A 14,951-nucleotide genomic window follows, 5' to 3' on the forward strand; every position below is an offset into this window, starting at 1 on the left:
GACTAAGTCCGACACATCCTTCACTCAGAGGCCAGCCCTGGGGTATCTGGATGGTACAGTGACCAGTGCCAACCAAGGAACCCAGCCAGCGCCACCCAGCTCATGAGAGGACCTGCCCTTCCCTTTACTCTGTCACCACAATGACCCTCACAGAGGTCTGACTCCTCCAGCCTGCCCAGTTAGTGCTGGGGCCCCCTGGCACACTCTGCATTGTGTGCAGTGCTGATGTTCAGCCGTCAGCACCCACCACCAAGCCCTGATGACAGGCAGGGGGAAGCCCAGCCCCATGGCTTCACAGTATCTCCATTCAGGCTATTTTTAAACAGCTTTTTGCTGTGCCCATCAGTTGAATGATGCTGTGTTTGCAGCCAAGTGTTGGGGTCACACCAGACCGAGAGGAAAGGACAGTAACAGCTGTACATTCATTCAAATGTTTGCAAAATGTACATTTGGTTTATTCCCTGGGCCCAGTGTTCACACCTGTAACCCTGGCTCAAAAAGACAGTTTTAAGGCAAAACTGCATTTTTTTCTTGAGGCAAGGCCCATGAGGCCCTGCAGAGCCCCCACTGTTCTCAGGACTGATCAGGCTGAAGGTCTGCACCAAAGACGCAAAGCTGGAAGGTGGGAGAGGCTAGGAGAGCCCCACAGCCACAGCCCCCATTTGCACGCATCACACCAGGGACCCGACTCTGACCCTGTGGCACCATCTGAGTTGCGTCTCAGATGACTGTCCTGCGGTCAGTCCCATTCAGTCAGCATCCAGGCATAATTTCTGGCCCCCTGCACACCCTCACCCCCCAGCAGAACAGGTGCTCACCTGTGGCCATTATTAGGAAGGAAGCACCTCTGAGAGAATGTACCCCAGCAGCCAGCGTTCTGGGCCCCGTCCCATCCTCTAAAAGGTCTGGGCATTCTGGAGCCTGTTTCCCACAGGAGGGAACCTACAGCTTCTGCCGCACCTTCTCCCCTTTCTGCCCAGCAGAGCCTCAAGCCTCATGTTTACCGGCTGAAAGTGACAGGTGATCTCTTGGTTGGTTCAGGCAACACAGGGCTGGCGGCAACTGTTCCACTTGGCTGGTTGCTTCTTATATTTTATTCAGCTAAACTTTCCTGAGGGAGTCCAGTGTGTAAGGCCGTCATGATACTGATTACTGCTATTCTCACTCACTCAGAGCAGCTTTCTTGAAATATAATTCACACATCAAAACAATCCATCCTTTTCAAAGTGTGCAGTTCGATGGTTTTTAGTCTGTTAATAGTTGTGAAACCATCACAACTATCTAATTTTAGGGCATTTCCGTCATCCAAAGAAACCCTGTACCTCTTAGCTGTCACTCCCCATCCCCATTTCCCCACAGCCGCTGGCAACCAGAAACACACTTTTTGTCTCTGTGGATTTGCCTGTTCTGGACATGTCATATAAATGCAAGCGTGTACCGTGTGCTCTTTGATCAACTGGCTTCTTTCACTTAGCACAGTGTTTCCAAGGTTCATCTGTGTTGTTGCTGGTGTCAGAACTTCTTTCCTTTATACTGCCAGATAATACTCCATTGTATGGATGTGCCACATTTTGTTTATTCATCTGTCATCTGATGGACATTGAGATCATTTCCACTTTGCAGCTGCTATGAATAATCCTGCTCTGAACGTTCATGCACAAGTTTCTGTGTGAACATATGTTTTCAGTTCTCTTGGGTTCATACCTAGGAGTGGAATTGCTGGGTCATACGGTAACTCTACATTTAACAATTTGAAGAACTCCCGAACTCCTTTCCAAAGTGACTGGACCATTTTACAATCCCCCCAGCAATGTGTTCTCTGGATATTTGCAACAGTTTTCTAAGATTGGTATTATAATCTACAACTTAAATTAAGGCCACTGAGGCTCAGGAAAGGTAAGAAACTTGCCTGTTAACTTTCAGATGCCAAGCTCTTCCCTCTGTGACCGGTTGCCCACTATTATCCCTATATCCTCAGAGGACAGCTGTGCTCTTCACCTTTTAGCTCTATGCCTGTACCACCGTGATGAGAAATCTTTATGTTACAGGACGTGTCAGGAAATGCTGCGTTTCTGGCCTTCACTCCTTTTGGGTTTGTTGTTCTGCAAGGAAACAAGAGGGTCCACTTCATTAAATGGTGAGTATCTTCACTTCCAAAACAGGCTTTTTACCCCTCACCAGCTGGGGAGGGCTGTGGTTCCCATGTCCTTTGTCTGTGAGTGGGCGAGTTCTGGTTCTGAACCCTCTCCTAAGCCTTGCGTCCGTAATGGTAACTGGTGAAGATAGTGGTCTCTTCTAGGGATCCTGTTATTCCAAAGGGGTGTTCCTGAGAGCCATCAGCCTCTCCAGAGAGAGAAAGGGTGTGGATACCTGGTTTCTGTGTAGGATGACAGGTCTAGAGCTGGAGCCAGTGTCAGGCAAGCAAAGTTCCCATGAGAACCGAGTCCTTGGGGCTGTCATCCACTGGGGGCCACAGCATCTCAGGGAGGGTCACGTCTTACCCACTCTCCTAACAAAGGAGGGCTTGTAGTGACCCCTGGGGCAGACAGAAGTTACCCTGGTGCTCTGCAAAACACCGTCCTCAGACTGAACCCTTCAGTGGGCACTGCCTGTGGGAACAGATGCTGCTGTCTCCCATCCCCTTACAGGACTTAGGGGTCCTCGGCCTCCAGGAGTCACATGCCTCCCCTTCGTCCCCTCCCACTCCGGTCTCCAGCAGGCAGGAGCCCCCGCTGCAGCTGCACTGACTGCTTCCTCCCTGCCCATTTGCCGGGGTCTGTTCTGCTGCGGGGCTCTGTGAGCTGAGGCTGCAGACTCGTTTGTTGATGGACACGTGGCTCTCCAAGAGACTCTTTCTCAGGCCCACGCAGACACCGTGCAGCCTCATCAGACCATGCTGCACGTTATCCTCGGCCCCTGCGATCCCTGAACCTCCCTTTAGGCTGCCAGGTCTGAGCTGGTCCGCTCCTCAGGGGCTTGGACAAGCAGCTTTCCTTGGCCCAGCAGGGCTAGCCACAGAAGCCTGCTCCTGGCTCATCCCCTTGGCCTTCTCCAGAAGAGCTGGTGGGAAACCCGAGGACAGAGCTCTCCCTGGGGAGCTTTCTGCCGGGGATGCTGCAGGCCAGACACCCCCTTGCCAACCCTTGTGACTTTTGTGAAGCTTGGAGACACGGTCATCATGAGAGTGCTTGTGAAACTGCTCCCCAGACACGCCCGACAGGCCGCATCTCCCAGAAAACCCCTTCCCAGGGTAGGTCTGCTACACTGCGCTAACCGGGGTGCACCCCAGCACTCCCGTTTGCCCGACCTTCCCGAGTTGGCCCACTCACTGCACTCTCTAGGTGAAGATGGTGAGGGTTTGGAGTCTTCTGTCCAACCAGATCTTTGAAGACATTGAGCAGAGTCAGGCACCGCTCTCCTCGTGAAGGGCACTTGCCATGTGGAGCCTCTGGGTGGTCTGACGTTCCCAGAGTACCCGCATCCTGGCCGCACTCCAACCAGGCCAGCTGTCACATGAGGCAACTGGTAGGGGACATTTTAGCTAAAAACATGGAGGACTTGCCTGTTACCAGGGCCAGTGGTCCCTAAAGGACCCTCACCCTCCAGAAGCCCTACTGCAGCTCTCCAGGCTGCCCCAGACCCTTTTCCTTCTCTGGCTTCTCTCACAGCCCACTTCTTCAGGAAGTCTCTTCGGCTCTCTCAACGTCAGAGTAACAGATGTAAACTTAATCTGACTCCCAACAGAAAATGTTCTACTTTCCTACCTTGCTCATTGAAGCCGAGATGATCCATGTGCTTGTTTCTGTTATCAGTCGATTGACAAGGATGGTATCCTGCACGTGTATGAGAGGTGGACTGCCTGGGAGGGAGCCTCACAGGGAAGGAAGCCCACGTGGCTCGTATGAGCTCAGAACTGGTGGTCAGAGGTGTGAGCGCTCATCCTGACCCAGCCGTGGCTCCCAGGGAACAAGTGACCTTCCCCTGTCCCACAAGTTCTGTCCAGGGGTAAACCGGGTACACTGCTCTCACTACCTTTCTGCTACCTTTCTAGGATGTTGAGGAAAGCTCCCTAGAAATCGCAAAGAGGAAGAAGCCAAGTGGAGGCAGATATGCATGGTCAGACCTCCCTGCTGGGGGAGAGGATAGAAAAATAAAGACTCTGCCCCAGTGAGGTAGGAGAGGGCCTTCGGGCTCCACAGGGAAACTGTCAGGCAGATCAGTAGAAGGGAAGCTGAGGCCTCGGTCGACACTGAGGCCTAGTCCTCTGGCTCTCAGGGACAACCACCTAAGCTAAGACCCCGGTCCGTTTTTCCACTTTGTAAATGTCACCAAGGCTGAGAGCAGGATGTGGAGGTGAGGTCGAAGCCGTGCCATGTACAGTAACCATGTCACTTCTTCTGATTTGTGTCTGTCCTGCGGGCGATGTACCCCAGTATCCTGTTTGCCTCTTTTACTGCAGCCATTCACTGGGCTGGTGGCTTCAAGGATTTTTCTACACAAACCCCTAAGCCCCTTTCCTGGTCAGTACGCTGCATGACTGTTCCATGTAATCTGTCCTCTCTCTGGTATGTTGCCCTGCCCCCTCCCCGAGATCGTCTGACATTTGTCTGCATTAAACTGCATTCTCCATCCAGTGGCACCGTCACCTGAAAGACTCAGCTCCCTCAGAACCCGGTTGCATTGTTTCTCATTATTTGCTGTACCTTGAACTTTGGCCTCATCAGCTACCTGTGGCATCTTACATTTGACAGTCCCATCTAGATAATGCACCTGTGTTATGAACCAAATCCTGAAATGGCCCAGGACCACTCTACCTAGACTCACTGCCCGTGCAGACATTTCCCTTTTACAGCCACTGTTGATGAGCCCGAAATCCTCCGGTCACCCTATTATGATAGCGTGATTGACCAGAAAACTGTGGACTGAACTGTTTCAGCAACTGTTCTCTAAGGCCCCTGCGCTGCTGTCTTGTTTCGGTTCTAATTTTGGCTAAAACTGTGTCTGTGCCTGGAGCCCCTTCCAGTCGGGGTGGGCTGTGCATCTGCGAGACAGCTGTGAACAGGCAGAGCCAACAGCGAGCCGACAGGCGCTCTCTCTGTGCTTCCAGGAATGAGGTGACCAAGCTGAAATTTGAAGGAAAGACCTTTTATTTATACGTAAGTCAGAAAGAGGTGAGTGCTAGTTTCCTTCTCTTCAGGGAGGGCCGGGGCTGAACCAAGGTGGTTCACCAAGGTGGTTCACCAAGGTAGAGCTAAGCAAGTCAGGACCAAGGGCAAGATAGATACGGAGGTGAGGAATGGAGATGGCTAGGCCCTGGAGCACAGGGACTTGGTCAGGGATGCTGGTGACCCCTAAGACTCCAGAAAGAACAAAGTAAGATTCTTCTGCTTCCATATGAAAACTCCAGGAAGATAATAAATACTCCTAAAAAGAAGGAGAAAATTCCAGATGAGAATGTCACTTTCTCTGGGGAGGGCTCGTCTCGTTCACGCTAGGCCAGCAGAGACTCACTCCGATGGGACCTGACTGCCAGGTGTGCCCTTGCATACTGACCTGAGCTCTGCCCGTTGGTGCTGAGGCTTCTCTCCCCACCTGAAGCCTGTCCCTGGGAGCGGTAGGGAACCCTCAGACAGCCCCGGGGTCAGTGTCCTGGCCCACTTTGCCCTTCGTGTCTCCATCCACACTCAGCTGTTCCTATGTGGGATTTTTTGCAGGAAAAGAAAATTATTCTCACATATTTTGCTCCAACTCCAGAAGCCTGCAAGCACCTCTGGAAATGTGGGATCGAGAACCAAGCCTTCTACAAGTGAGTGGATACCTGGGGTGGGGACTGCCTTGATAAGGGCCAGAGTCAGAGAAGCAGCTTTTAGAGCAATGATGGGCAGGAAACATGAGATGACAAAGCTGGGCTTCCTTATAAAACCCAGAGTCCTTTCCAGGTGCCTGTACCAGCTGGAGGGTCAAAGCTGAGGTCTGGGGAAGTGCCTCAGCAGAGCTGCCCAAGGGGTCTACCTTGTGATGTCCTTGGACAGCTGCCTGCCCCCCACTTCTGTGGCAGAGCACTTCTGTGTTTTCCTAGGGGAAGGCTTGGGCCAGAGAAAGTCCATGGGTATCCGACTGTAAGCTAGCCCTGTGGAGCCATTCAGAGGCCTGGGCGGCCCAGAATACAACAGCTCCATGAAGGAGCAGGCACAGACCCGAACAGTTTCCTAAGTCTTGGAGAGACTCTGGGGCCCACTCCCCAGTGGGTGGCCTGGTGCCGAGCTGGAGCTCATGCCCAGCCCTTCCTGGTGTGTCAGGGACAGAGATGTTGCAGTGACAGGCCAAGTGCCCAGGAGCCGGCGTTGGGGTAGCTGGAGGGAGCAAGGACTTGTCTGTTACTGAGATACCAGCTTTGGGTCAAAGGCAAGAGCACAGCTTACCAAATGATTTTGTGAAGTTATACTGAGGCTTTTGTGCCCAGTTTTAAGAAAGTGGTTATAAAAGCATCAGGAAGCAAAGAAATAGCCCATCAAGAAACTGGGGTGATGCCAGAAAAAGTATGTTTCACTAAAATTCTTGGTCTTATTTTTAAAACAGAATGTAATAATTTATCCCTTAATAAGCTGCATCTTGATCTGAACAACAGACAGAATGTGTAGTATATCCCTCCTCTGACAGGCCATAGTTCTTCCTGTCAGGGGAAGGGGGCTGGAGGGGGTCAGGAGGCCCCATCCTCCCCACTCCAAGGACTCTGCTACCTGCTGTGGGATGTCTCCTCCCTGTTACCAGGGCCCCAGAAGCTGTTCGTGGGGCAGGTTTTCTGAGCTCTGTAATAACTTCTGTGTGTTTGATACCAGAATTGGGGGGAGGAACTGAACTGGCAGCCTGAACTCTCACCTGTGTGGGGCTTCTTTCTTCTCATGGAGAAGGCACTTGGAAGACTTTCATGTGGTCCCATTTCCCTCCTATTCAATCCCTGGCTGTCCAAGGAAAGTCAGAACATCTCAGAATCATTTTTGGAGGCCTGCCTTTGTTTTTCCCTCTGTGCCATGGGAAGAGAATTGTGCTCTGAACCTGTGACCAAACTCAGTTTCTGAGTCTTTCGTTAATAGATCTCCACACCCTGAGAGCACCCACAGTGGAAATCAGGGCTGCTTGACACTGTTTTCCAATGACTACTAACTAAGTATTAGAAGCCTGCATCCTGGGTCAGATCCCCACTTTTGCCAAGTCTCTAGCAAGAGTCACTCTGGCCTCACTCTGAGCATCTGACATGTGCTCAGATCCCTGCCTTGCTTCTGGCCTAGGGTTTTACAAGGCGCTGGGTCAGACTCAAGAATGCGCTCAGATAAAAATGTAACTTTATGTATCTGACACGTATTAAATATTTTGAAGCAAAAAAAAAAAGAATGTGCTTAGGCAGGAGGGCAGGTAGGCTCATGGAGCCCTGACACAGGTGGGGATGGTGTCCCCAGGAACTGCTGTTCCTGGATATAGGGACACCTCCCTAAATGTTCACTGACCGCTCAGGACAGAGGCTTTGGACCAGATGGGTTCTCAGCTGGGTTAGTACGACATGCACCCAGGGCATGTTGTGGGTGGAGTTGGGTCTTAGGAGATTCAATCTGGGGAGCTCTGCCCAAGCTTCCTTGTCTAAGTGTCAGAGGACTAAAGAGGTCACAGAGGTCACTCAAGAGGATAGACAGGCTCGAGTCTCCGCCTCAACTGTCCACAGCCGCGGAAGCGGTGTTAATAGGTATTCTGAGGGAGGGCAAATGGTTCCGAACTCAAATAAATGGTGGAACTTACACTAAAGTTCAGCTAGTTTTCTCATTTCAGGACTTTTCAGTCTCTAAAGTGATACCACACTGTAGTTTCTCTCCAAGGAGGGGACAGAACAGGAAGGCAGACTCTCCTCTCTTCCCCACCCACAGTTACCCAGATATCAACATGAACTCTCAGATGCTGGGTCTGGAAGGGACTCCAGAAGTCAAGCAGTCCCAGCTCCACTATTTTATAGAGAAGACTGGGAGAGGAAAGAGATACTTGCCCAGGGCACACTGCTAACCAGAGGCCTGGCTGAGATTCAGCGGGTGGCATTCTCTGACTCGGCCAGCCCCTGGCCCTAATGTTTATTCTCTCGGTCCCCCTGGGGAACCTCTTCCGGCACTCTTGAGCCCGTACACTCCTGATATGGAAGCAGGTTGCAGCCTGCCCACCCCCAGCACTGAGGCCATGAGCGTGGCCCTCAGGGGCTAAAGGAGAGTCAGAGCCAAGCGGGGCTGTGAAGGGCCTTTTCCCAAAGGGTTTCCTCAAGTAGCCTTTGGAAGGAGCTGGGGATGCGCTGGCTTAGGCTGTAAGGCCCTGCAGGCCATCTGTCACACTGGACTTTGCCTTGCTGCAGGCTGGAGAAGTCAAGCCAAGTCCGCACAGTGTCCAGCAGCAATTTATTCTTTAAAGGGAGCCGGTTCCGATACAGGTAAATAGTGACAGTAAGTAACCGCTACGGACCTATTTTCAGACCCTTCCCTGGAGCACAGTGGCTCAGTGGTCCTTACCCTTGAGAAGAGATGCTGGGAACCTCCAGAAAAGCCTGTGGTTTCCATCTGGTTCTCCTATCTCCTAACCTTTTGACTATTTCCTTCTCTGCAGCTGTTTGCCTATAGGGCTTGACAATATGTATCTTCTCCTCCTGCTCTTACAAAAGCAGCAAAATAAGAACAGTGATGATGCCTCTCATTTTTGTCTAAAGATCTTTTTTTGAGGCAATATTTTTGGAACATGCTGGACAATGAGGAATCATTCTTAAATGAAAACAGAAGATCCCAAAGACTCCGGATAGAGAGCTGTCAGGATGCCTTAGGGCTCTTTACCGCCACCAGCAAGCCCTTCTCAGTGGCTACTTCCCAGTGCAGCCAGAGTTATCTGAGATCTTAGAGAGGAGCGCATCCTGGAACATTGTCTCACTTTCTGCTGCATGTTTTATTTTACTACTTTCAGTGGCCGAGTTGCAAAGGAAGTAATGGAGTCCAGTGCCAAGATCAAGCGGGAGCCGCCAGAAATACACAGGTAGGCTGCCAGGGGCTTACCCCCAGCCAGGTGCCAGCTCATATCTCAGGATCTTAAGTTGAGCGCTATGAAGATTCTGGCCGTGACGGCTCCCAAACCAGGCAGGAGGCTGAAGAGACCAGCCTCCGTCAAAGGCCTGGGGAACAGGCTGACCCTGGTTCCCTGAGCCCTGATGGAGAATGAGGCAGGTGGGTGAGCGCAGCCAAGACAATACAGGGGACCCAGGAGCAGCCCTCCTGGCTAATTCTCTACCCAGGAAGTCCTCCAATTAGTCACAGACCTCAGAGGACACGCCCAAGCAGCAAGATTTCATGGGTTCTGTAAACAGTCCATGAGAGGAAGTCAGTCACACTAGGTCTGAAATAGTTTCAGGATCCATGCTTTATGTGTAACTGGAAATCAGGCATGTCCAGGAGTCCATCTCCTAGAACCTGACGAGACCCGAGGAGAAGACGACTGGCTAAGAGGGCTGGGGCTGCCGCCAAGGGGAGAGGTCATTACTCCCGCCTTCACACGGAACCGCAGCCACCAGCAGCCCCTGTGGGAAAGGCAGGGGAGGCTGCAGAATCAGTCTTAGGCATATTTTTAGGAGTGCCGCCATGTCCTGGGCTCTAACCCCCTGACAGTCCTGCCCAGGGACTGGCAGCACCGTTGCCACACTTAAAGGGTCTGGTGGGTCTGGGATGTTAGGAGGCTGACAGGTTTGAAGTAGTGTCTCTGACTGGGATCCAGGGACTAAAGGCAACAATGATTTTAAAAAACAAAACTTAACACAGCCAGACAATTCTAGTAACTAGAATACAACTAGTCAATTCTACATCTGTCTGTGCACTGCGTCAAGAGTTCTCTTTTTCTTTAACCTCAGAGCGGGGATGGTCCCCAGCCGCAGCTGTCCCTCCATAACCCACGGCCCAAGGCTGAGCAGCGTCCCCAGGACCCGCAGGAGAGCTGTTCACATCTCCATCATGGAAGGTGAGCCTGAGCTCTGGAGGTGACCCGGGGTCCCTCCACTTGGCAGGCTTTCACTTGTGTTCCAGACCTGATAACCCGGTCTCTGCAGCTTAAAGGATCAAGGTGGGTGAGGCAGTTAACCAGGAAATGAAAACCCGTCTGCATGGTCCTGAAGCATTCCAGCAGCTGCCGCCACGTTCTCCTTTTGTAGAAATCTGTCCTCTTGGTGGAGGTGGGAAGAAAGACAAAGTCTATGTATCTTCACCAAACCAGACACCCCAGTAGCTGAGGCTGATACCCCTCCAGTCTACCGTGAGGAGAGTCTAGGACTCTTGCTCTCCAGCTGTGGTCACTGACCTGGGCTGCCCCACAGGCCTGATACAGGTATAACGTTGAGTGCTTTCCTTCCTGCAGATGACGTTTTGTAGGCCCTCAGAAGGTCTCAAGGGAACAGAACACAGAATATGACTGCTTCATACCTGTCTCTATCCTGGAGGCTAGGGAGGGAAGGCCCTCTGCCCTTTCTGTGGGAATGCTGTTTGTTAATGAAAATAGAGACTCCCCTAGGTTAGGAAGGACATTGTTCTGCTGCTCCTCTGGGAGGATCCCTGGCGTGTTGCTTAGAATTTAATGATGTGTCAGTGACTGCATCACCCGCGTATGGTGCAGAACTACAGAACTACAAATAGGCTAGGGGTTAAAAGCCCTGGCCGGGCAACCACCATCAACTGCCTTAATCATGGGGACCACAGTGCTTCATCTGTAAAACTCCATGGGGCTGTGAAGAAGCTGGTGTATGTGCAAGTACTTTTCGTTATTATTTTATTATTTTTGGTGGTGCCAGGTCTTCCTCGTTGCGTGCGGGTTTTCTCCAGTCGTGGCAAGCGGGTGCTGCTCTTCGCGGCAGTGCTCGAGCCTCTCAGTGTGGTGATTTCCTGTTGTGGAGCACAGGTTTAGCTGCTCCGAGGCATGTGGGATCTTCCCAGACAAGGGATCAAACTCATGTCCCCTGCGTTGGCAGGCGGATTCTCAAGCACTGGACCACCAGGGAAGTCCCTGTGCAAGTACTTTAAAAAGATGAAAGCATTTACTGGGCAGCAGCAAGCACAATGCAAAGAGCCCTGGTCCGGACATCAAAGATGAGGTCAGGATAGAAGCTCTGCCATGCATTTGCTGGGGCAGCTTGCTTAACCTCTCTGAGCCTGTTGACCCCACTGTAGAGGGGGGAATGGGTGTCAGGGGTGGGGTGGCCTTGTAAACTACCAAGTATAACTGTGATGCAAGGTATGGAATTATTGAGTTCTGGCTGTCATCAGACACTGTCCCCTCGTTTTCCCTCCTATCTTACTCTTTAGTGGAGAACTGAGCCTGGCTCTCTTATTCTGGGGTGTGCATCTCAGGAAAGTGGTCATCTTTTGAGGACACATATCATCTTCCCCTCTCTGAGGCCCTTCTTGCCATCTGTCCTGAGGCTGAAGCCATCAGGTCCATCCCAGGACTATTGCAGGAAGTCGGGACAGCTGTCCTCCCAGAGAGAAGGCCACCCCCAGGGGGAGCTGGCACTAATACAGGTATCACAGAGCAGCCTCGAGCATTACTGCTCCCCAGTATAGGGAAGAATATAAAGAAAAGCAGCATTCCCAGAAGAGGGAAGACTGGGGCCATCCAGGTGGGGATAGAAGTCATCGGGAATAGCTACAAGCAAGGTTAGCAACCCCACAGGGGTGGGGACACTGTTCTCAAGCTTCCCCAAGACGAGCAACGGGGCCGCCTCAGCTCCCAGCCAGCACTGGCTATGCCTTCAGCCTCCTCCCATCATAGCAGCTGTAAGCTCCTCAACATCTAAAAGTCACCTGAGCTTGCAAAATGGCCAAGGAGGATGCAGAGGGCAGAGGCCACGCAAAAGCCGTTAGAGCAGAGAACCCACTCTTCCCCCAAGGCCAGGGCCTGGCCTCAAAAGCTCAGCCTCAGAACTTGACACCTGGCAGATGATAGCCCAGCAGGCCTCCGTCCCAGTGCTTCTCCCCAAGCCACCCTGCTCCTCACACCCCGTGCCCCAGGCTGCCTACAGACAAGCACAGCCTTCATCCCCACCCGGGGCCCATTTAGACCCAGGAGGGAGTAGGCAGCCCAGAACTGCCCCAGCGGGAATAAACTCACAGGCAGAATGAAAGTCAGGGTGAGAAGAGGCAGATGGACATCTGCCTTGGAAAAAATACAAGACTTTTAGCAGTTAAGTGGCTCTTACCAGTGCATGCATGCTTAGTCGCTTCAGTCGTGTCCGACTCTCTGCAACCCTATGGTTGCCAGGAATCTGTGTCCATGGGATTCTCCAGGCGAGAATACTGGAGTGGGTTGCCATTTCCTTCTCCAGGGGATCTTCCTGACCCAGGGATCGAACCCACGTCTCTTATGTCTTCTGCATTGGCACTGGTTCTTTACCACCAGCACCACCTGGGAAGCCCAGAAAGTAAATGGTTTCTTAAACAGAGTAGAAGAGGGGTATGTGCCATGTGCTTAGTCACTCAGTGACATCTGACTCTGCAACCCCACAGACTAGAGCCCAAACCAGGGATCAAACCCACATCTCTTGTGTTTCCTGCACTGGCAGGCAGATTCTTCACCACTGTACCACCTGGGAAGTACAGGGGTCATGAAGCCTAGTGAAATAAAGAATGGATCATCAATTCAGGATGAGAGAGTTCAGCTGCATCATCTCTGAAAGGAGGTTTTGCCTTTAATGCCCCTAACATGGCTGATCCCCACTGTCCACCCAACCAGGCACGGAAGTGGGGGAGGGACATGATGGGGCCCTCAGAGGAAGGGCACAAACCATCACAACTCCCAGGAAGTTATGGACATTTGAAATGAGTTCAGGCTCCATCAGGGGTTGTCTTTCCTGCAGTCCATACACCATATAAATTGTTATCACAGAAACCATTTGCCTTTTCCAGGGGAAGGCTTTGTTTTTCCAAAAAAATGGGGGTAAACTGCAAAAACGTTAACGTAACATTACAGTTTGAATGAAACCATGTAATCTCACTGAACTGAGACCTTTAAACAGAAGCCTGCACTGGTTGTCCTCTGCTCTCAGGGATGCCAAGATAACACATTAGCACAGGCCTGACCCAGAGAGGACACTCAGGTATGTCCGTTCCCATCACTCACTGTACCCCCGGGGGCACCATGTCAGCAACCAGACTGCACAGAGCCCAGCGGAGGAGAGGGCCCATTTCTAGCCCCACACCCCAAGGCCCCCTGCCTCTGCAGCTTCACATCCTGGGTTTTCTGAGGCAGTCCCGCTTCCTCTCCCATCTGGCATCACCCGTACCCTCTCGGTCCCTAACCCTCTGAGAGGCCTGGGGCCCTGATAACGGGCTTCAGGGAACCAGCTCTACGGGCTGAGAAAACATTACTTTTTATGGGTCTAAGTGCTTCTAACTGAATCCAGGGCCTGATAAGCTTGGCCTCTCAGAGCTGCTCTGCTGTCTCCAGCACGGGAGGCACTGTGAAGGGGCTGCTGTGGCGTGTGATCAGTGTAAAAGCCTTCATCCCTGGTTGGGTTTCCGTCTGTGCCCCCGTACCTTCTCTTCCTGGGCCATCATGGGGAAGAGCCTGATTAAGATTCACACGCGAGTCCGAGTTCAAGTCCGGCTGACTAATCACTGCCTCCGGCCCCTGAGCGTGCGCATCCTGAGGCTGGGGCCCCGGCTTCAGGGGAGGCTCCTGACCGCTGTGCCCCCCAGCCTACCAGGAGCCAACTCCAGGCAAGATGATCAGCTGGAGCGCCTCCAAGGTAAAAAGACACCCTCTGTTTTGCTGTGCCGCCCACCTGAGTCATCCCAGAACAGGTTTGAGGCGAGTGATGATTTCTACTGAAACCTGAAGCTCTGTACAGAACTAAGGTGGTATAGGAGGGATGATTTAAGATCACCTTACAGGTAGATCTGAGAGTGGGTGGCCATTCCCTTCTCCAGGGAGCGAACCTGGGTCTCCTGCATTGCAGGTGGAATCTTTACCATCTGAGCCACCAGGGAAGCCTGCTGTTGGGAGAATAGAAGACTAATATTTACTGAATAATTTTGTCTGTCGGATGCTCTCCTTAGGGAAAAGACACATGTGTAGCCAGTACCTTGCTTACTGAGAGCATCAACAACTCATGATGATGTGGCTCCTACGGTCCCTCTGATTGTGCTTTCTCATGTCATGGCCTTTGCCTCTCACCTTCCCCAGCAAGCTTAGAGCTGAATTGTGGGCCAAGCTGAGATTGCAGTGAAGTGGCTTCTGGCAGCTAATCTGGTCATATGCTGGAAAATCTGCCATCAGAGCTGTCCTTGTGAGGTGCAAGGGAGTGGAGGTTCCAAAGAACGGAGAGCCACAAGAGGATCTGGGAAAGGAGCTGAGCCAGCATCATGTGCAGTCAGGGCCTGAAAAGGTTTCTGTTTTATCAGGAACTCATTTCACACTCCTGGGTACGTGTTTCTCATGTTACACGTGCAATGGGGGAAGAAGGGAGGAACAGAGAGCAGAGGGACATCGAAGGTGCTGCCACAAAGGACAGGCTCTTAATTCTACCTTATTTCATGACGGCTTCTTGGGCAACTTAAATCTAAGGCAGGTGCAGGCTGTTCACTAATTCATCCTGGCCCACTGTTCCGCTCCCCGGAATCCAGCCGGATGGTCATTAGCACCGTGGAATAGAAAGATGCTAGGACTCTACCATCGCCTTTGCCAGTAACAACCGACCAGATGACTCTGGCAAGTTCTGTAATCTCTTGCCCTACTTCATGAAGAATGTTCAGAGATGAAAATGCTTTGACATGTTTAAAACATTATACAGATTTAAGAGTTTAGAGCATAGGGACAAAGGAAATACAGCCAGGACCATGAAGCTTCTGAAAGCAGGAGCTGAGAACTGTGGCAAGTACACTAATGGTGATGGGAAGCAG

General features: G+C 51.9%; 1 protein-coding gene across 3 annotated transcripts in view; it reads left to right on the forward strand.

Annotated features, from left to right (window-relative positions):
- Positions 1 to 14,951, forward strand: part of FRMD5 (FERM domain containing 5) — a 318,318-nt gene that overhangs the window by 301,457 nt on the left and 1,910 nt on the right. For 2 of the 3 annotated variants that reach the window (XM_088829462.1, XM_055418376.2), the window contains exons 8-13: positions 2,049 to 2,137; positions 5,108 to 5,171; positions 5,715 to 5,806; positions 8,387 to 8,461; positions 8,983 to 9,051; positions 9,917 to 10,023. In XM_088829462.1, the coding sequence (XP_088685588.1) occupies positions 2,049 to 2,137; positions 5,108 to 5,171; positions 5,715 to 5,806; positions 8,387 to 8,461; positions 8,983 to 9,051; positions 9,917 to 10,023 (496 nt within the window). Of the gene's footprint in view, positions 1 to 2,048; positions 2,138 to 4,433; positions 4,521 to 5,107; positions 5,172 to 5,714; positions 5,807 to 8,386; positions 8,462 to 8,982; positions 9,052 to 9,916; positions 10,024 to 14,951 lie in introns of all 3 variants that reach the window. The other variant, XM_088829461.1, reaches the window with a different exon arrangement.

The sequence above is a fragment of the Moschus berezovskii genome, chromosome 21 (genome assembly GCF_049115385.1).
Source record: "Moschus berezovskii isolate FMDL1 chromosome 21, NW_MosBer_1.0, whole genome shotgun sequence".
In the NCBI taxonomy this organism is placed as follows: domain Eukaryota; kingdom Metazoa; phylum Chordata; class Mammalia; order Artiodactyla; family Moschidae; genus Moschus; species Moschus berezovskii.